This window comes from Mobula hypostoma, chromosome 12 (genome assembly GCF_963921235.1).
Source record: "Mobula hypostoma chromosome 12, sMobHyp1.1, whole genome shotgun sequence".
NCBI classification, from domain to species: Eukaryota; Metazoa; Chordata; class Chondrichthyes; order Myliobatiformes; family Myliobatidae; genus Mobula; species Mobula hypostoma.
Window position 1 is genome coordinate 37,883,810 of NC_086108.1, and position 21,997 is coordinate 37,905,806.

The window sequence follows — 21,997 nt, forward strand, 5'->3', positions numbered from 1 at the left end:
GGTTCTTAATTTCCTCTCCGTACTCAAACTCATCATTACCTGAGATACGGCCTACAATTGTTGCAAACTTATATATTGAGTTTGATGGAAACTTGGCTACACAATCATGGGTGTACAGTGAGTACAGCAGGGGGCTGAGTACACAGCCTTGTGGGGCACTGGTGCTCAGAGTGATTGTAGAGGAGAGCTTGTCCCCTATTTTTACAGCCTGGGTCCTGTCTGTTTCATTGCATGTTTCAATATTTCGCTATACATATTACAAATAAAGCTAATCTTTAAATCATATCCTTTTCATCACATGGACTGATATTTTGTGAGGCTCAGCATTAAATTTAGTTTGGTTTCACAAACACCACACATACCAAAAAAGATGGGGTACATCTTAAATGGATTTTTTTGCATCTGTATTTTCTTGGGAGATGGACAGAATTTATAGAATTGAAGCAAAAACAGTAGTGAGGCCATGGACTGTATGTAGATTACAGAAGAGGAGATGTTTACTGTCCTGAGGCACATTAGAGTCAATTCGTCCCAGGGCATGACAAGGTGCCCCATCGTACCTCACGGGAGGCTAGTGTAGAAATTACAGGGGCCCTGGTAGAGGTACTTTAAGTGTTCTTTACCATTGTGAGTTGCTAAAGGACTGTAGGATAGCTAACCTGGTTTCATTCTGATAACAATCTGTGCTGATCGGTGGTAATATCTCCTCCTTACTGACGATCAACACTGGTGCACCTCTGGAGTGTGTGCTTAGCCCACTGCTCTACTCTCTCTACACCCATGACTGTGTGGCTAGGCATAGCTCAAATACCATCTACAAACTTGCTGATGATACAACCATTGTTGGTGGAAGCTCAGATGGAGACAAGAGGGCGTACAGAAATGAGATATACCAACTGGTGGAGTGGTGTCGTAGCAACAACCTTGCACTCAATATCAGTAAGACGAAAGAGCTGATTGTAGATTTCAGGAAGGGTAAGATGAAGGAACACATACCAATCCTCATAGAGGGATCACTAGTGGAGAGAGTGAGCAATTTCAAATTCCTGGAGTGTCAAGATCTCTGAGGACCTAACCTGGTCCCAACATATTGATGCTGTTATAAAGAAAGTAAGACTATACTTCATTAAGAGTCTGAAGAGATTTTGTATGTCAACAAAAACACTCAAAAACTTCTATAGATCTACCATGGACAGCATTCTGACAGGCTGCATCACTGTCTGGTATGGGGGGGGGGAGGGTGGGGGGGGGGTGCTACTGCACAGGACCTAAGGAAGCTGCAGAGGATCATAAATTTAGTTGGCTCCATCTTGGGTACTTTGTAGGCTATTACCCAAGATGGAGCCAACATCTTCAAGAAGCTGTGTCTCAGAAAGGCTGTGTCCATTATTAAGGACCTCCAGCACCCAGGGCATGCCCTTTTCTCACGATTATCATCAGGTAGGAGGTACAGAAGTCTAAAGGCACACACTCAGCAATTCAGTAACAGCTTCTTCCCTTCTGCCATCCAAATCCAAAATGGACATTGAACCCATGAACACTACCTCAGTATTTAATATATATTATTTCTGTATTTTGCTCAATATTTAATCTATTCAATATACATATACTGTAATTTATTTATTTATTTGTTTATTTTTCTTCTATATTATGTATTGCATTGAACCGCTGCTGTTAAAATAACAAATTTCACGACACATGCTGGTGATAATAAACCTAATTCTGATTCTGATTATACAAGAGAAGCTCTAAGAATAAACCAAGAAATAAGAAATAAGGAAGCATCATTTTAAGGTGCTTGGAGTAGGTATGAGGGTGATGTCAGAGGTAAGTTGAGGGCTATGTAGTAGGATAATTATAGGCAGTTTCTAGAGTAGGTTAAATGGTACCACAACACTGTGGGCCAAAGAGCCCGTAACATGCTGTAGATATCTATGATTCTATAATTCTTTTATACACATGTAGATTCTGTTATAAAGAGCGTTTTTGGCACATTGTCCTTCATAAACCAAAGTACGGAGAAGGAGATGGGATGTTATGCTGAAGTTGTATAAGACATTGTGAGGCTCAATTTGGAGAGCTGTGTGCGTTTCTGGTCACCTACTTATATACCTGTAGGAAAGATATCAATAAGCTTGAAAGAGTACAGAGAAAATTTGCAAAGATATTGTTGTGACTTGAGGACCTGCATTATAGGAAAAGATTGAATAAGTTAGCGGTGTAGGAGAAGGAAAGGAGGTTTGATGGAAGAATGCAAATTTATGAGGGCTGTAGGAAGGGTAAATGCAAGCAGCCTTATTCCACTGAGGTTGTGTAAGACTAGAACCAGAGGTCACAGGTTAAGGGTGAAAGGTTTATGGGAAACCTGAGGGAGAACTTCTTCACTCAGAAAGTGATGTGAGAGGGATCAAGCAGTTAGCAGAAGTGGTGGATGCAGGTTTGATAGCAGCATTTAAGAAAAGTTTGGGTAAGTACAGGGATGGGAGGTATATGAAGGGTTATGGTCCAGGTTCAGGTCAATTGGACTAGGCAGAATAATAGTTTAGCATGCACTATTCAGGCCAAAGGGACTACTTTTGTGCTGTAATGTTGCATGATTCTATTTAGTACATTGTTAAAGTTGCAACAAGTCCTAACATATTTCATAGATATATCATCAAACAAAATTTTGCTGTATATCATATGAAGAGATGTGGTTTAAGGTTATCTTAAAGGAGGAGGGTGAGAAAAAGTTTTTGGAAAAATTCTGAAGAAGGTAGCTTGCCCTTTGAATACATATTGTCAGTGATGAAGCAATGAACCTCTGGACAATCAGTCTCAACAGGTAGGGACGAATGATGCTATGGGAAAATTCAAAAAATAAACAAAAATCACAATTTTAGCTATCACTTAACCAGGATCCAATTTAGCTCAGTAAGCTTGTAAGTAATGGGTGAATTGGCCGAGTTACGTTAGAACATGGAAAATACATATCTTTATGATTTCAGGCTTACAGAGAATGCATTGAACAGGGTATTCAGAAATGTAGTGGAATCAAGTCCACATGTAACTAGGATATATGAGGTAGAAGGAGTCAATTTTAGAAAACCTAGCACGTTTATTTTTCCGACATTTACACACTTAGTCCAGCGGTCGTGGAGCAAGTCGGCATCTTGGACCTCCAGAAAGTGGTCCACAGCAGGGGTGATTGATAAGTTTGTGGCCTAAGGTAGAAGGAGATGAAGAAAAACTTCAAACTTCCTGCATTTTCACTCAAACAGTTGAATTGCACATGCATGTAATGAGAGCTGTATAACTCATCTCCTTCTACCTTAGGCCACGGACTTATCAATCATCCCTGCTGTGGTCCACTTCTACAAAGAAGGGATCCATATGCTCCACGACTGCTGCACTAAGTGTGTACATGTAGGAGGGGACTATGTTGAAAAATAAATGTGCTAGGTTTTCTAAAATTAACTCCTTCTACCTTAGGCCATGAAGTTATCAATCACCCCTCGTAGATGTGAGGTCGTGTATCAGTTAAGGTAGGATGGAATCTGGGACTATCATGCTCATGAAAAAATGGCAATCCCAGTAACAGAGCAGTTCAGAAATTTACAGTGGAATGGGAGTTCACAATGAAGGAGCAACTAAAAGCAGTTAGTTTAGTCCGGAGAGAATGATGGTAGATTTGAAGAAGAAAACAATGCTCATGGGGAGAGAAATATAGCTAACAGGACTAGAATGAAAGCGGTTGAAAATGAAGAATAAACTGGATCAGTAATATAAACACAAGGAAGTCTGCAGATGCTGGATTTCCATAGATGCTGCCTGACCTGCTGAGTTTCCTGTGTTTTGTCTGTTGCTTTGGATCAATAATATGACAGCTTAAAGGAGAGAGGTGAGAAAGCTAGGAGCTCAGAACTAGGACAGAAGGTACCTAACTTACACAAAATTCATGTCCTTTCAGGCCTACATTGTCAACTGCTTGAGCCGTATCCTGTTTCCAAATCTATTTATACTTGTTTTCATGTTCATTTAAGTTCTAGTGATCATATAGATGGGAAACGATTTCAAGAAGCAGTGAATGGCCTGCATGTGCTGCATACTACTTTCTTTCACAACGTTTGAGAGTTCATTAAATGCTACTGATACTTGTAGAAAGTTGTTTAAAACAATGAAAGCAAATGTAACTGCGAAGTGCTTGCAGATTCCATCCCAAGCTTATTTAAGTGAGACTGTCTACACTCACCAGAAATGGGGTAATATCATTGCAACCTGCATGATCTCTGAAAGGTTGCTTCATTTTTATCTTATTTTTTACTGAGATACTGCACAGAATAGGCCCTTCAAGTGACACAAACCAGCAATCCGCCAAATTAATCCTAGCTTAATCATGGGATAATTTACAATGACTAATTAACCGACCAATTGGTACTGCCTTGGACTGCGGGAGGAAACTGGAGTACCCAGAGGAAACCCATGCAATCACGGCCAGATCGTACTAACACTTTACAGGCAACAACGGGACTTGAACCTGGGTTACCTGTGTTGTAAAGTGCTGTGCTAACCACTACGCTACCGTGCCATCTCCCAGATATAGATTCCCCAGGTTCATCTAGTTGGAGAGTCGATATGCAAGGATAAAGACTTAGAATGAAGAGTCAGCCACTTAGGACAAAGAAAACAATTCTTTATTATGAGTGGTGTTTCTTTTTTGATTGTCGAGAAGACCCTGGTTGCTCTGCATTCAATAATTTGATCAGTCGGTCAACTTTCTGAGTCAAGTGGAATCGTGGGATGTGTCAGACACATGAAAGTTAATGGAGCTGACTGACAGCCAAGACCTTGCTGAATGACACAGGTCTGAGGAATCTCTCATTTCTTATGCTCTCAGGTGATTAATCTGAATGAGGTCAATATTACAGAAATTTGTCAATCAATTAAACAGCAATAAGACAAGAAAAAACACTTACGGGTTATCCAGAAGGAGTATTATAGGATTTAACTCTTTCTTTGGTCTGTAGTAAGCTCTAAGAGGAACAATGAAATTATACAATCCATTTCCTGCAGTTTCTGCAGAAACGATGATAAGTTTGTTCCTGAATCCATATGCTTTTGCATCTTCGTAGTAATTATGGTGGCACCCCTGGAAGGAGAAAAAAATGAAATTCAATTATTTATTTCCTTAAATAAGAACGTACTTCAGTTTTCCTCAATTAGTTTGCCTTCCTTGATAAAAAAAAATCCTTCATTCTTTTCCAAAAGAAGATCTCTTCCTTCTTTGAAAACTTAACATAAAGTAGAAAGAAGAAAGGAAAAGAAGGGGAACTATTACCGATGTTTGCTTGTTGGCAATTTTGATTCAGACCAAGATGTACATATATCAGAAAATCCAGGGAACTGACATCATATCAAGATTAAGAAATGTCTACGTGCTGTGTATTTGGCATGTGTATACTGCATCCATTCTGGGGAACTTTTTCTTTAAAAAAGTCTCTGCCTGTGTCTCGTCACACTATAACACATTTACAATCTTCAAGTGCCTAAGAAATTTTGAATACTTGTTAATATATATGGAGGAGTTTGTATAAAATTAGGTTAAATAGCATCAGTATCTGCAAGACTTTTGATGCTTTCCAATGCCACTTTCGAGAATATTGCGATAGTGTATGTGGCATAAATGCATTTAAGGTTTTATGTGTTCTCTTCCATGTAGGAATATCAGATGAAATAAGGCAATACCAAAGCAGTAAGAGGGTGCGGTATATTTATGCCAAGTAAAACTCATAGACATCGTTTCAGGGCAAATAGGCACATGAAAATACAAAGATTTAAAAGTGCCTGAAGAACTATGAAACAAAGGATTGCTTCAATTTGTTCCTGAATTATTAACAAAGATGGTTATGGAAGAGAATTAGAATTATCATTCTTTTATACCTCAATTTTATACAAGCAGATTTCTGCCACTTTGTTAATGTCAACATAGAAAATATTTAACATAAAACATTCTTGATGCCCCATTGTATTGTAGCAATGGAAATTAAAAGGTGATAAGCAATATCTCCTCACCAAACTCTGAGACATGGGCATCAACATCTCCCTTTACAACAGGATCCTTGACTTCCCTGTTAACAAATTGTAATCTGAAATGCTAGGCAGCAACACCTCCACCACGATTATACTCAAAACTGGTACCCCACAAGGGTGCATCACTAGTGCCCAACTCTACTCTACTCCCTATAAATTAATGACCGTACGACCGAAGTCTGCGCTAATTCCATATACAGGTTTGCAGATGATAGTGCAATGGGCCATGTACACAAATCCATGTAATGAATCAAAGTACATGATGAATATAGAAAGCTTGGTAACATGATATCATGACAACAGCTTTTCCCTCAATGTCAGCAAAACGAAAGAGCTGGACATTGTCTTCATAAAGGACAGTTGGGGTAGTACTAAACACATTCTCCTACCTTTACTAATGGTGCTGAGGTTGAGGGTTGGGAGATTTAAGCTCTTTGGAATGAAAATTGCAATATGTCTGAACTGATCCAACTACATAGACGCAACAACCAAGAAATCTCACCAATGATTCTACTTTAGAGAATCATGATCTGATCAGGGACAGTCAGCATGGCTTTGTGACAAACAGATCATGTCTAACAAGCCTGATAGAGTTCTTTGAGGAGGTGACCAGGCATATAGATGAGGGTAGTGCAGTGGATATGATCTATATGGATTTTAGTAAGGCATTTGACAAGGTTCCACACAGTAGACTTATTCAGAAAGTCAGAAGGCATGGGATCCAGGGAAGTTTGGCCAGGTGGGTTCAGAATTGGCTTGCCTGTAGAAGGCAGAGGGTTGTAGTGGAGGGAGTACATTCAGATTGGAGGATTGTGACTAGTAGTGTCCCACAAGGATCTGTTCTGGGACCTCTACTTTTCGTGGTTTTTATTAACGACCTGGATGTTGGGGTAGAAGGGTGGGTTGGCAAGTTTGCAGACGACACAAAGGTTGGTGGTGTTGTGGATAGTGTAGAGGATTTCAATGATTGCAGAGAGACGTTGGTAGGATGCAGATGTGGGCTGAGAAGTGGCGGATGGAGTTCAACCCAGAGAAGTGTGAGGTGGTACACTTTGGAAGGACAAATTCCAAGACAGAGTACAAAGTAAATGGCAGGATACTTGGTAGTGTGGAGGAGTAGAGGGATCTGGGGGTACATGTCCACAGATCCCTGAAAGTTGCCTCACAGGTAGATAGGGTAGTTAAGAAAGCTTATGGGGTGTTAGCTTTCATAAGTCGAGGGATAGAGTTTAAGAGTCGTGATGTAATGATGCCACTCTATAAAACTCTGGTTAGGCCACACTTGGAGTATTGTGTCCAGTTCTGGTTGCCTCACTATAGGAAGGATGTGGAAGCACTGGAAAGAGTACAGAGGAGATTTACCAGGATGCTGCCTGGTTTAGAGAGTATGCATTATGATCAGAGATTAAGGGAGCTAGGGTTTTACTCTTTGGAGAGAAGGAGGATGAGAGGAGACATGATAGAGGTGTACAAGATAATAAGAGGAATAGATAGAGTGGATAGCCAGTGTCTCTTCCCCAGGGCACCACTGCTCAATACAAGAGGAAATGCTTTAAGGTAAGAGGTGGGAAGTTCAAGGGGGATATTAGAGGAAGGTTTTTTTCACTCAGAGAATGGTTGGTGCGTGGCATACACTGCCTTAGTCAGTGGTGGAGGTAGATACACTAGTGAAGTTTAAGAGACTACTAGACAGGTATATGGAGGAATTTAAGGTGAGGGGTTATATGGGAGACAAGGTTTGAGGGTCGGCACAACATTGTGGGCCGAAGGGCCTGTAATGTGCTGTACTATTCTATGTTCTATGTTCCTCAGGAGGCTAAGGATATTTGGCATGTTCCCATCAACTCTTCCCAATTTTTATCAATGCACCATAGAGAACATCGTGTCTAGATGGATGATGGCTCGGTATGGCAACTACTCTGCTTGTGATTGCAAGAAAGCGCAGACAGTTGTGGATGTAGTTCAGGATATCATGGAAACCAACCTCCCCTCCATGGGCTCTGTCTATGTTTCCTGCTGCCTCAGTAAAGCAGGCAGCATAATCACGGAACCCTCCCATTCCAGATATTCTCTCTTCTCCCCTCACCATTCGAGCAGAAGATCCCGAAGCCAGAAAGCATGTGCCACCAGGCTCAAGGGCAACTTCTACCCTGCTTTTATGCAACTATTGAATGGCTTCCGAGCACAATACAATGAAGTCTTGAACTCATTATGATCTTCTACTTTATTGTCTCCCTCTACTGCACTCTCTCTGTTTCTCTTGCACTTCATTCTGCATCTTGTTATTGTTTTATCTTGTATGACCTCAATGAACTGTGTAATGATTTGATCTGCATGAACAGTATGCAAGACAAGCTTTGCAAAGTACCTCAGTACATGTAAACTAACTCTAATAACTGAACTCGTACCTTATCTAACCTAAGACAGCAGAATGTAACTTTTTCCCGCAGGAGATGGCACAAGGTTGGAGAACTTCCAATATAGGGTGAGTTTGGAGGGTATCCTTTAACATACCTAAGACAAATAAAATCAGTCATGTTAATTGTACATATTAAAATAGCTCTAAGATCATAACTATTTACTGGAGGTACATTTGACAGATGAAAAACATTAAGAATTTTGCCTAGTAATATACAGTCATATCCAACAGATGAAACTGTATGTGCAGCATAGTTTTGTACATTAAATACATTTTGAAAATGATCTGATTATGGTCTACTTTAGAGTGTATGCCCAAACAATGGTTTTAGAGCAGAGTTGAGTCAGTGAGTAATTTCCGTTAAAGAAAATTGGCATTATTTTAATAATTCAAAGTGGAAACAGCAAAGAATAATCACACATCAGGATAAGGTGGGGTACAATTGCACGAATGCTAAACAACTCACAATGAAAGACCTAGTTGCACCGAAGTGTGACAAGGATGTGTGGCACTACAGCTATTACATGTGAATGAACAGGGGAAAGGTAAAGATATTGCAGATGTCCAGATCGTATATTATCTCCTTTGTAACAAGGCAAAAGCTGGACAGGTGCAGCCATCTTTTGACGGAAAGGGAAAAAGTCAATCGTGTACTGCATTTTTAGAAAAGGGGTTCAGATGCTATAAGACAGCATTTCAGGAATAAGAATAAACTATTAAAGAATTACTCCCTCAGCCATTTTCACTTCTGTACAGAATCAGGATGAGGTTGTGACAAGAGAGGTGAGGATCAAATTTCTCAGGTATGCAGACCTATGTGTTTCATTTGTTGGAAGCAGCATCTTGATCAGATATTGGCAACTGCGGTGCCTGTTCTAGCATGATGAGTTGAATGGCCATATTTTGGGATTCATAATTCTAGAGTGAAGTAATAGGCCTGATTTTGATCCTGATTATGGATGTGCGACAGGATGTACCACTGTAAGGGAAATAGTTAAATGAGTCAACTTATTCATTATAATAGCATTAATATTGGAAAAAAGTCACTGCCAATCAAATCTTTTGCAACGTCCTTTGCTCATACATTTTAAGGTATGAGCTTTGTAAAAAAAAAATTCTAACTTTTTGAGTTGTTTTGCTGATACTAGAGTATTAAGTATAATTCCTTGACAACCAAGGACTAATTTGAGGTTCCTGTAACTATATAATGTCTATGGTTGTGCTGTAATAGAATGGTTGAAAGATGACAGATGGCAATGTTTTGCTTGGGAAATAGATGCCTAAAACACGGAATCAGTCATAATTATTGGAAGTGTGTAAATCTATAGCCGGTAGAGTCATAACAGCACAGAAAGAAGTCCTTTGGCACAGTTGGTACATGTCAACTATAATGTTCAGTTAAGCTAGTACCATTTGCCCATGCTTGACCCATATCCTTCTAAATCATTCCTATTCATATACATGTCCAACTGCCTTTTAGAAGTTATTCTTGTACCTGAATCAACCATTTCCTCTGGTAGCTTATTCCAAACACATAAGAATCTACAACTGACTCTCATGTTCCAAGAAAGGTAATGCCACAAATCTTTATCCTGCCATGAAATATTTCAAAAGCACTGAAGAAAAAATACCCAACAATTCCACAAGCGACTAAATGAGAGAATTACTGGAAGTTTAAGACCCAGGGAAACAAATAAAAATAAGGAGGTATTTACCAAGGCAAGTGGATGAAATATGCTAATGGATAGCATACAGGTCCAAACAGAGGCAAAAGAGTGTCCTGCACCTCAGCTGTGGGTGATGCAGTGCAGAAATCGGGAATGAGCTTGAAGCCAGAAGTCAGACCATTTTCTTTGCACTAGTCATAGAGAAGGTCTGGACACTTTGTATCCTGCTCTTGAAATTGCCATAGCTGGTACATCTAACATGTTCCCATTTATTTATTTATTTGAATTAAAAAGCTAGTATTTTAAGGTTTAAAAATAATTGTATATTTATGTTTTAATAGCAGTTACATGTGTTTTAAGCAAATCTGTTTTATTATTAATTTTATTTACTCTTGTCTAGCAGTTTCCAAGTATGATCTGCGGTTAAAGCCTCAGTCTGGCCACTGTTTTCTAGTCGCTGCTCACAGCCACTGCTCCTTACCAACGGATCACAACAGCAACACCAGCAGCTTGTTGGAAGTTGTACAACAGCAGAGAATTACTGCAGCAGGTGGGCTAGCATAGGCTACAAACAGGGTGAGGTGCATGTTGCACCCGTAAAATTCCTCAGCATGATATCTAATGAGTTATAAACTGCTAATGCCAAAAGACCTCAGAGAGTGCTTTGAAAATGCTAATATAACTATGAAATCTATGTTAACATAATCGTGAAATACCCTGTAACTAATTGTTTATGAATGTAATCCATAAATTTCTTAAACAATAGAAGAACTACAACCTTTAGTTTGAAACATTTTAGAGCTTCAACATATTCACATTGTCAATGTTTCAAGTTACAAGACTGCTACAAATTGTAACAATAAACACAGAATGGAAGTCAGTAGCTCATTGTTAATAAACTGTCAGCCTGCTAAATACAGATGTCATCTAGTCAAAACATCTTATTTTTTCCATTGTACCTGTCAGTTGTTTTGACTGCCAATCATCATTTAACTTGTGTTGCAAGTTGTGGCCTGTGTTTATTTGATGTGAGAATACCATATTCCGATTTTTTGTAAGTAATATTTCAAAAAAATCATAATGTAAGAGGAAATTTTTAATTAAAATTGTTAGACAAGGTAAAAATTTGTTTCTATAAAATTGTATATATGATTGTGGTTGTTTTATTAATATTATAAATTTTTCAACTTGTTAGATTTTTCAAATAATATTAATTATTTTTAGTATTCTAATGATGTCAAAAAGAAAAGCATAAGAAGAGTTAAGTACTTTGAAGAACAAAGCTTGTACAGAACTTAAGGTAGAAAGGATTTTGCAACTCATAGACGTTGAACTATTGTATTCATATCAAAAAACAAAAATTGAAATTTCACATATATTTACATGTCAGGATAATGTCTGTGCTGTATGTTGTATGCACCCCTTGTGCAGAAGCAAAAGTTAGGGGCAACTTCAGTAATGGAAAAAAATGGGAAGGATGGAAGTTAGATAATTTAAAATGACATCTTAACCAGGGAATTCATAAAGATGCAGCTAACAAATTATGCAACCAGAAGAAATGAAGAATTTTGCACATTAACTGAAACTCCAAAGAGCATGAAACAAGATGCCCAAAAGAATTCTAACTCTGATATGGTCAAAGTGGTAATTGATAATATTATCCTAGCAATTAAAACTAATGCTTCTATGCATTCCGTGCAAGAAATTCATGCACATGGGGTGGCACGGTAGCCTAGTGGTTAGCACAACGCTTTACAGTACCAGCGACCCGGGTTCAATTCTTGCTGCTGCCTGTTAGGAGTTTGTACGTTCTCCCCATGACCACACAGGTTTCCTCCAGGAACTGTGGTTTCCTCCTACTGTCCAAAGACTTAAAAGGTTAAAAGGTCATTGTAAATTGTCCCATAATAAGGCTAGGATTAAACTGAGGGATTGCTGGGCAGTGCGGCTCAAAGGGCCAGATGGTCAACTCCATGCTGAATGACAATAAATAACTGTGACTAAATATGAATTTGTTGAGTGCATCGGCTTTGTGTTTCAGAAACAGATAATTGAAGAATTGCTGACAAGAGAAAATCTGCAGATGCTGGAAATCCAAGCAACACACACAAATTCCTGGAGGAACTCAGCAGGCCAGGCAGCATCGATGGAAAAGTGTACAGTCGATGTTTGGGCTGAGACCCTTCAGCAGGACTTGAGAAAAAGAGATGAGGAGTAGATTTAAAAGGTGTGGGAGGTGAGGGTAGAGAGAAACACAAGGTGATAGGTAAAAATCAAGAGGGGGAGGGATGAATTAAAGAGCTGGGAAGTTATTTGGTGAAAGAGCTACAAGGCTGGAGAAGGGGGAATATAATAGGAGAGGACTGAAGGCCATGGAAGAAAGAAAAGGGGGAGGAGCACCAGAGGGAGGCAATGGGCAGGTAAGGAGATAAGGTGAAAGAGGGAAAAGGAGATGGGAAATGGTGAAGGTGGGGTGGGGGGTGGGGAGGCATTACTGGAAGTTTGAGAAATCAGTGCTCATGCCATCAGGTTGGAGGCTACCCAGACAGAATATAAGGTGTTGTACTTCTAACCTGAGTAGGGCCTCATCTCAGCAGTTGAGGAGGCCATGGATAGACAACTTGCACAGATACCTGGACTATACCACTTACCACCTTGTTACTTGTAAAAATGCCATGCCCTTCTCTCAATTTCTGTCTCCACAGCACCTGCTCTCAGGATGAGGCTTTTCATTCGAGAATGAAGGAGATGACCTCCTTCTTCAAAGAAAGGGGCTCTCCTTCCTCCATCATCAACGCTGCTTTCAACCACATCTCTTCCATTTTACACACATCTGCCCTCACCCTATCCTCCTGCCACTCTCCCAAAGATAGGGTTCCTCTTGTCCTCACCTACCACCCCACCAGCCTCTGCACCAGCACATAATTCTCCATCTTCAACAGGAACCCCTCCCCCCCAACTTTGGTTTTCTGTAGCGTCCACTCCCTAAGCACCTCCCTTGTCCGTTCATCCCTCCCCACTGATCTCCCTCCTCGTACTTAGCCTTGCAAGTGGAACAAGTGCTACACCTGCCCCTACACTTCCTCCCTCACTACCACACTACCATTCAGGGTCCTAAACTATCCTTCCAGGTGAGGTGACACTTTACCTGTTAAACTGTTGCGGTCATATACTGTGTCCGGTGCTCCCAGTGTGGCCTCTATATATCGGTGAGACCCAAAGTAGATTAGGAGACCGCTTCGCTGAGAACCTACGCTCTGTCCGCCAGAAGAAGTGGGATCTCCTAGTGGCCACGCATTTTAATTCCATTTCCCATTCCCATTCCAATTTAAGGTGGCTATCATGACATTTAGCCTTTACTGCTTTAGCGAGGAATTACAAAGTTTTGATCCAGTATTGCAAAGAGCAAGTTAATGAATTGGATCATCCAGTCAGCAACTAGTGCTTCAACTGTTTGACCAATCCACAATGTCCTTAGTGACGTTTTAGAAGATCTGGTATCACTTTGTAAATTCCTTCAGAAAAGCTGTTTGAATAGAATTGAAGCACTGCACTGCAGTATGTAAAAGCAAAAATTAGTAAGTTACAGTCATAGTATCTTGGTGATCCAGCTTGTTGGAGTGACAAAGTGGAAGATCTTCTTGCATCTATACGTTCTGACATTGATATAGAACCTATTGTTTGACTCATTCAACTTGTGTGCAATCACTTGGATAATAGATTTCCTGATGATAATTTAGGAGAATGGCAGGCTTTTGACCCTGCTGCTATTACAAACTCAATCAATTTTGAATTTGGAAATGAAAATGTTCTACAACTGACAAAAAGAATACTCTGCTACTATGACAAACAATGATGAAAGAGTTGCCTTAGAAATACCCCAGCAATGTTGTGATGTCAAATTTATCATTTAAGACCATAAGACGATAAGACCATAAGATATAGGAGCAGAAGTAGGCCATTCGGCCTATCAAGACTGCGCTGCCATTGAATCATGGGCTGATCCAATTCTTGCAGTCATCCCCACTCCCCTGCTTTCACCCCATACCCTTTGATGCCCTGGCTAATCAAGAATCTATCTATCTCTGCCTTAAATACACCCAATGACTTGGCCTCCACAGCTGCTCGTGGAAACAAATTCCACGGATTTACCACCTTCTGACTAAAGTAATTTCTGAGAAAGTTAAGACAGGTTCAATTAAGATGTTCACTGATATGTTGAACTCTGTGCTTTGAAACGAATAATTTGAGGAACTGTCAATTCTTGTTGACATGGCTGGAACATTTTAAGCTTCTAGGGCTGTCTGTGAAACTGGATTCAGTCTTATGAATTAGACCAAATGTAAATCCAGAAACAGACTGGAAGTGGAACTTTTGAATGTTAAGATGTGTCTTTCATCTTGGATGCAAAATTAATCTGGACAATGTTTACAGCCAATGGATTTGTAATAAATACCAGCGAGAAAAAGTTTACAAAATGTAAGAGACTTCCTTTGACGTACTGTACTTCATCATACCATACAATTAATAAATAAGATCAAAAGTATGTGATTTTTCAATTTTCATTCTAAATATTCATGGTATACATATAACAAAATTAAAACGTTTGAAGATCTGCTCAGTTTTTAGGCCCTGTAAATATTTCCTGCTCCGAGCGATGGTTGGTCCATGCAGCTTAAAAAAATATTAGAGGGAATGTTGAATGCCTGTGATTGCCCACTTAATTATATTAACTGATAACTAGGTGCCTTGGTAAAACAGACTTCTTCTCCAACTTTTCAGCTTAAGGAATGTTGACTGATAGCTGTAAATCTTAACAGATAATGTCACCATGGCAATGTAATACTGAGCCTGTAGTGAACAATCTCTAGAATCAATGAGATACAGTAATTGGAAAATAAAAAGCCAGAATGTGTGCAATCAATATAGAGTAAATAAGATACAAAAAGGAAAATAAAAAGAGGAAAGAAAGAATGAGTTAAAAAAGTGAAAAAGATACCGTAAGTATAAGAAAAAAATTATAAGACTAATTTTAAGTATGTAAGGTGGAAAAGGATGAATAGCATTGGAGGTACTGTAAAGTGCAATATTGAAACACACAAGGCTTTTTAGTGAAACAGCCCTTTTCATAAGGTTAAAAAGTAGAAGGATGCATATCCAGCAACGTTTGGAAATTCGTAATTAAAAAAGACATCTCATACATGATAAGCAGCTGGTTGATTTTTGTGTTAACTAAAGTATACTTTCACTTCTCATATAATTTGCCCAGATGGAAACAAAGTTAAAAGTTTGGAGGTATTTGCTGTAAAATGAAGCAGAGGAGGACAACTGACTCCTGTATGAGCAAGTGCCAGGAGATCAGCTGGCTCCACAGAATAAACTGCTGATCACACTAACACTAATTAAAATCATTTTGCTGGATTGGCACATGTGTGCATACTGTTGTTTCCTTTACTTCTGCATCAAAGAGGATTGGCTCACTAGGCCCCTGAAGACAGTATCAAGTCACTGGTAGGGAACGAAACAAGGCTCCCTGAGAGGAGAAGCTTTTCTTACTGAAGGTCATCAGCATGCCTTGCAATTTAACTACAATAATTTATGATAAAGTTAAAAGCCGTGAACTGTTTAATCCTTCTGGCTGAGAGGCTTACATGGACATATGACTCTACAAGCAAATTGACTCTAAATATCACAATGTGTGCTTGAGATTAAAATTATCAAACTGAATTGACACAAAACAGAGGACATTGTTAATTAGAATCAAAACTACTTTCTTTACTCATGAATTAAGGATGTGTTTATCATTATGTTGTACCTTACAAAAGACAGTGTGCAAAATATTATGCACAGTCCTATTTACATGAGCTCCAAATTATTTAAAACATATTTGATATTTTGAAACAGTTAATGTATTCAAATTTCACATAATATACAGCACTTTCTATGTAGATTCAAATGAAAGAACTGATTAGCTAATTATAAATAAGAGGGAGAAATTAATGCTGGTATCTTTAGGGAACAACAGTACTCAAAGATGATAAAAATAATAGGATTGTATCTGATATTAATATGTTATCTTCAAAATAGCAAACAAAAGCTCACGCAATTTGTTTGCATTTCTTTTAAGTACGTAGTTAATCACAGATTTAACAGTCATAATTCTAAAATAATGTCTTCCCTACATATTGCAAAAATTAATAAAACCTTACTCAATTGTTGAGGATGCTTGCTCATCAGAAGGATTTGCTTCATCCTCCGAGTGGTCACTTAGAAGCTCACAGGCTTGAATAGATGAAACATCTCCTACTTCTAAAACTGGTGCAATACTAGACCTCCTACATTCTTTATCGGCATCTGAAGGAAGAGTCAAAGTTGGACCTGTTGGAGGTCGACACCTTGTATCCTGGAGGTCTATGGCTACTGTGCCTAAAAGTAAACGTTATGAAAATTATTAAAACAACTGCAAATGAATTAATATGTGTTAATAATATGTACATTGTGGCATTCAAAGATTTGTTAACAACATTAAAAATATATCATAACAATATGGCAATCCCTCCTGATTTCTACATTACACACTATTGAAACTGGGTCACATTTTACTAGAACAGGACATCTCATGACACTCCGCATTATTGTGAAATATTTGCTGGATGTAGGGCTGAGTGATTTAAGGAAATAAGCAGCAGATGCAACAAGGCATCTGGAAACTCGGCAATCAATGGATTAAGATAAAAATATTCTTTGCTACAAAGAAAGGCCGTAGATGAAATTGTTCTTGTTCTTTTCCACACCTCGTGGCACCACGGGTGGCAAACCTGCCACTTTTTGAGCACTTTGTTTGATTTTTAAAAAATGAGGCCGAGTTACTAGCTCGTCGCTCAACCCAGAATGGATGGAAAGAGAGCAAGTAGCCACTGGATTTGAATCTGGGATCATTCACCTCAAAGTCCGGTGCGGATGTCACTGCACCACCAGCCAGCTATGTAGATGAAATAGCATTGGGTAATTTGGGTGTCAAATCAAATCAAATGGAGAAAACAGAGAAAAGTTGGTAAATGAGGTTAACATGACAAAGAAAAATGAAAAGAAAGAATAAATTTAAATCTGATGTTTTTAAAAGTTCTCTAAAATCACTTTGCAGCTTGAAGGGATGAGACTATAAATTTTAATTATTTACTAGTTCATGAGTGATTATTAACAATAAGTGATGACTGTTCATCACTTCACCCAATTACACACATTTCATTTGCTCCATTCATTGTTCTCCTCAACCCTTTCTACTAGTTAGACCAAGCTGTAAATAAGGTCATTTGATCAATGAATGGATGTGAGCTGTTAGAGGGTGAGAACATATCTAGACAAAACAATGTGGGAGCTGTGACATTCAGAGCAGGAGGGCAAGCGCATCAGGTCAGGCTCACAGAGAGGACAAAAAGAGGGGAAAAAACAAGCTGAGTTAATTTTATGGACGTTAAGTGGCATTGACTGAAACATTAAGTTATCTGAAGCGGTATAATTCAGCATTGAGTGTAGAAGGCTGTTGCAATGTGCCCAGGCAGAAAATGAGTTGTGGTCCCTCGAGCTTGTATTGAGCCTTACTGTGACAGTATAGGAGGACAGAATCAATAGATATGTCAGAGTTTGACTGAGATGAGGAATCACAGTGGCAAGCACTGGAAAACTCAGAGTCACTTACTGGTTTCTCCAATATACAGGAGCCCCATTGTGAATGCAGAATGCAGTACACTAGACTGAAAGAAGAGCCAGTGAATCATTGCTTCAACTGGAGAGTCGGATTGGTTCCTGGATAGTGGGGAGTGGATATATGAAAGGACAGGTATTAACAACACCGACAGTTTCAAGGGAAAATGCTGCAAGAAGGGAGTGGTTAGTGAGTATGGGTGGACCAAAAAGATTGCCTAAGTAATCACCTTTGTGAAATGCTGAAAGTGGGTGAAGAGGGGAAAATACATCTGGTTGTGGGATTTCTCTGAAGGTGGCTAAAATTGTGGAGAATGATCCGTTAAAAAGAGAAGCTGGGGGGGGGGTGTGGTGAGGAAGGTAAGGACCAAGAAAAATTATTCTTTTATCCACCTGGAGGAAAGGGGGTGGGAGCAGATAAATGAGAAATGGGTGAAATGTGGTCAAGCTTTGTTGACAATAGTAAAAGGAAAACTGGTTCAAGAAAAAGGTAGATGTTGCAGTGACACCTGTGCAAGAAGTCTCATTATCAGAGCAAATACAACAGATACAAATGAAGTTGGAGAATTTCAGAGAGTCCTGATAGGAAACAAAGTAGGATGAAGATTATTTGAGATAGATAATGGAGTCAGTAGGCTTGTAATGGATAGTAGCTGTTGGCCTATCTCCTAAGATGCAGAAGGAGAGATTACCTCTAACAAATTCATCAGTTCCAACTTTTTGATGTGATTGCTTTTTCTCTGCCAAGTTATCATTTTTACAGTTTCCCCTCCTTTGAAGTTAAACCAAATTACCTGCAAAATGCTGAATTTATACTTACCCATTTTTAGAACAAGTTGTAAATATTTGCATTTCCTGGGAACATCACTGTGAATATAAAATTCAGTCTCTGTTTTTGCTACCTAATTGCCTGATTATTTCCAAAATTCTCTTGTATCTAGGATTTCCAGCAACTACTAAATTCCATCTCACTGGTTTAGAATTTTTTTTTTCCTAATGCCCTTATTCATTTCCCTCTGTTCACACTCTTCCAGACAAATCAGCTGAAATTAATAATCATTCACCATCCTTTCATCAATAACATCAAAAGCACACCTATCTCTAGTTTCCACAATCTGTAGGTCGTTCCTTTGTTCCCTCCACTCCTCCCTTTCTCTGGAACTTAAATCGAGCATGGTCTCTCACATTCTCAGTTCCAATGAAGGGTCATTGATCTGAAACACGAACTTTGTTTCTCTCTCCATAACAGCTGCCTGAGCTGTTGACTATTTCCAATGCTTTGTTTTCATTTCTGTCAATTCTCAATTCTAAATGAATATCCTGGATCATTCCAGGTAATTGTCTCCACTACAGTAATAACTCTGTCAAAGATTAAAGCCCACCACCTCCCAATAAATCTGCCATAGCATGCCAGCACTCCCTTTCCTGTCAAACTACCTTTCCTGAACACTATTCCATCATTTTCATCCCATATGGTTAACTGCATCCTGAAAGCCTTAATATGGTTTAGAATGATTGCTTCATGTACTGTAAACCTATCATACTCCTTCAAGTACTCTTTCTTGGTCTAATCCTATCTAAAAAAAAAATAATTCTTCTTGCTCTGAAGTTATTGCTCTCTTTCAATCCTTCGTGCACCTTTTTTTACGGATTTTCTATACTACTTTCTGATATCTATCCCATGCAAGTTTGTCTAAACCCTACTAATAAACCTTCCAACAAGGAAGAGTGCTGTTCTGAGGTCCAACTCATTGTGCTTGTATAATCACCGCTTCCCCATAAATTGGTTCCAATGGTCCTTAAATCCAAAGTCTCCCTGCAGTAACATTCCTTCAGCAATGCATTCATCTGCACAGCACTCCAACGTTTTACAAAATGGCACGTGGCCTTCACGGTCCTGTTTCATCAATCCTTTCTTAACTTCTTAAAATATGGAACAATGCAAAATTATTGACACAAATGTTAGCATTTATAATCAACTATAACTTAAATGATTTATGTGAAGAAATGATATCCATATATGGAAAGTTAGTGTTTCAGATACCCAATAAAGACACCCAGGCAATAAACCTCATGTCAGGATATTTTGAATTGACATTAGTTTGTATGATACTCGAACTCATCAATTCATGTTTTTCCTTGATTATACTACAGATTTATCTGGACTATTCCTAAACTATTCCCCACAGTCAATGAAGGATAGCTGAAAATATTGACAAAGTTTGTCCTGAGATTTCTGATAAACAGCAATTGCAGGAAATTTTTCAAGTCAATTTCATAGATGCTCATAGTAAATAATAGAAGTTTCATAACTACAAATAGCAGCCCAATTAATCTTTCTATGATCGACTGTGGTGGTTGTTAGGCTTCTAAATTTTCATAGAACTGTTAGTACATTTGTATAATTCTTTTTCATGTTTCTCAAACCCAAGTTATTTGAAAAATGTTGCCGTAGTTTTTGCAATTACAATGATTGTGAAAATAGTTGTATTTACTTTCATTATATCATGAAGCTTACAAGGATTCCAGGCAAGTGCAATTTAATGCCAAAATCATAACGATGATGACAACATTTCATTTGAGCCCTATCATTAGTGTTTTCCTTCTCCACAGGAATCAAAGAAAATCAATTGAATTTCCATTACTTATTGGAAAACACCCTGAATAATGCCACACTTCAAGTCTTAATAGCATACTTTATTTATTCTCTCTCTAATTTTGAACTGTTATCGCTGCACAGTAACAGTAATTTAAAATACACTCAGTCATTTTGCTAAAGTAGATTCAAAGTCCATGGCTTGCAAATCAGGCTTGTCTCTACAGTCACTTCCTAGGAAAGGCAGCAACGTAGATTAAAGTCGGTAGAAGAAGCAATAAAAATCACGTATTTGCTTGCTGGAATTGCAACCAAAGTTCTCCCGTTGAATGCACATAAAGTGCAACTTTTACGTTTTGGAATTTCAAGTGGCAGCAAGTACATTTCTGGAATAAACATTCTGGGGACTATTACAGAAAATACCTCCAAATTAAAGATTAGGGTTAGTTTTATTTTTCACATGAACATCAAGACATAGAATGAAATGTGTCATTTTGCATCAATGACCAGCACAGTCCGAGGATTGTGCTGAGGACAACCCGTAAGCGTCACAGCGCTTCTGATGCCAACATAGCATGCCCATAACTTACTAACCCTAACCGTATAATCTTTGGAATGATGGAGGAAACCCCTGTGGTCACGGGAAGAACATACAAACTCCTTACAGAGAGCAGCAGGAATGGAACCCTGATCAGTGACCCTGGCACAGGAATGGGATGGGTTAGTCACTAGTACATGTTTGATGTGAAAGGATTTTGCTATATAATACAACCTTACTTTAACTTGTATATTATAATGAACTAAAAGGTTAAACAGTAGCTCCTACACCTAATAAAGTGGCCACTGAGTGTATGTTCATGAACTTCTGCTACTGTAGCCCATCCACATCAAGGTCCAATGTGGTGTACATTCAGGGATGCTCTTCTGCACAGCACTGTTGTAACATGTGGTTATTTTAGTTACTGTCATCTGCCTGTCAGCTTGAACTTGTCTGGCCATTCTCCTTGGACTTCTGACACTGACAAGGCATTTTCTCCCCCACAGAACTACTGCTCATCGGATGTCTTTTTTTTCTGGGTTTCTTTTGCACCATTCTCTGTAAACTCTAGAGACCATTGTGCAACCAAATCCCAGGAGATCAGCAGTTTCTGAAATACTCAAACCACCCCATCTGGCACCAAAAATTATTCCACAGTCAAAGTCACTTAGATCGTATTTCTTACCCATTCTGATGTTTGGTCTGAACAACAACTGAACCTCTTGACCATGTCTGCATGTTTTTATGCATTGAGTTGCTGCCACATGATTGGCTAATTAGATATTTGCATTAACGAGTAGGTGTACTGGTGCACCTAATAAGATGGCCATTGGGTGTATTCATGATTGTAAACTGACTCACACCACGGCATCCAGCAAATAGCAAGCAAAAATATTCTCTAATTGCCCAATTGCTACCCTTGCAGAAATCAGTTCTCTGGCATAGTATGTGGATCAAACTTTCCTGATCTGTTTACTTCACAACCAGCCATTCCCCACAGGAGT

At 38.9% G+C, this 21,997-nt stretch overlaps 1 protein-coding gene across 2 annotated transcripts in view; it reads right to left on the reverse strand.

Annotated features, from left to right (window-relative positions):
• kcnt2a (potassium channel, subfamily T, member 2a) overlaps positions 1-21,997 on the reverse strand; it is a 1,051,023-nt gene that overhangs the window by 471,170 nt on the left and 557,856 nt on the right. For both annotated transcript variants that reach the window (XM_063063856.1, XM_063063854.1), the window contains 3 exons: positions 16,365-16,581; positions 8,478-8,583; positions 4,956-5,128 (listed from right to left, as the gene is read on the reverse strand). In XM_063063856.1, the coding sequence (XP_062919926.1) occupies positions 4,956-5,128; positions 8,478-8,583; positions 16,365-16,581 (496 nt within the window). The remainder of the gene's footprint in view (positions 1-4,955; positions 5,129-8,477; positions 8,584-16,364; positions 16,582-21,997) is intronic.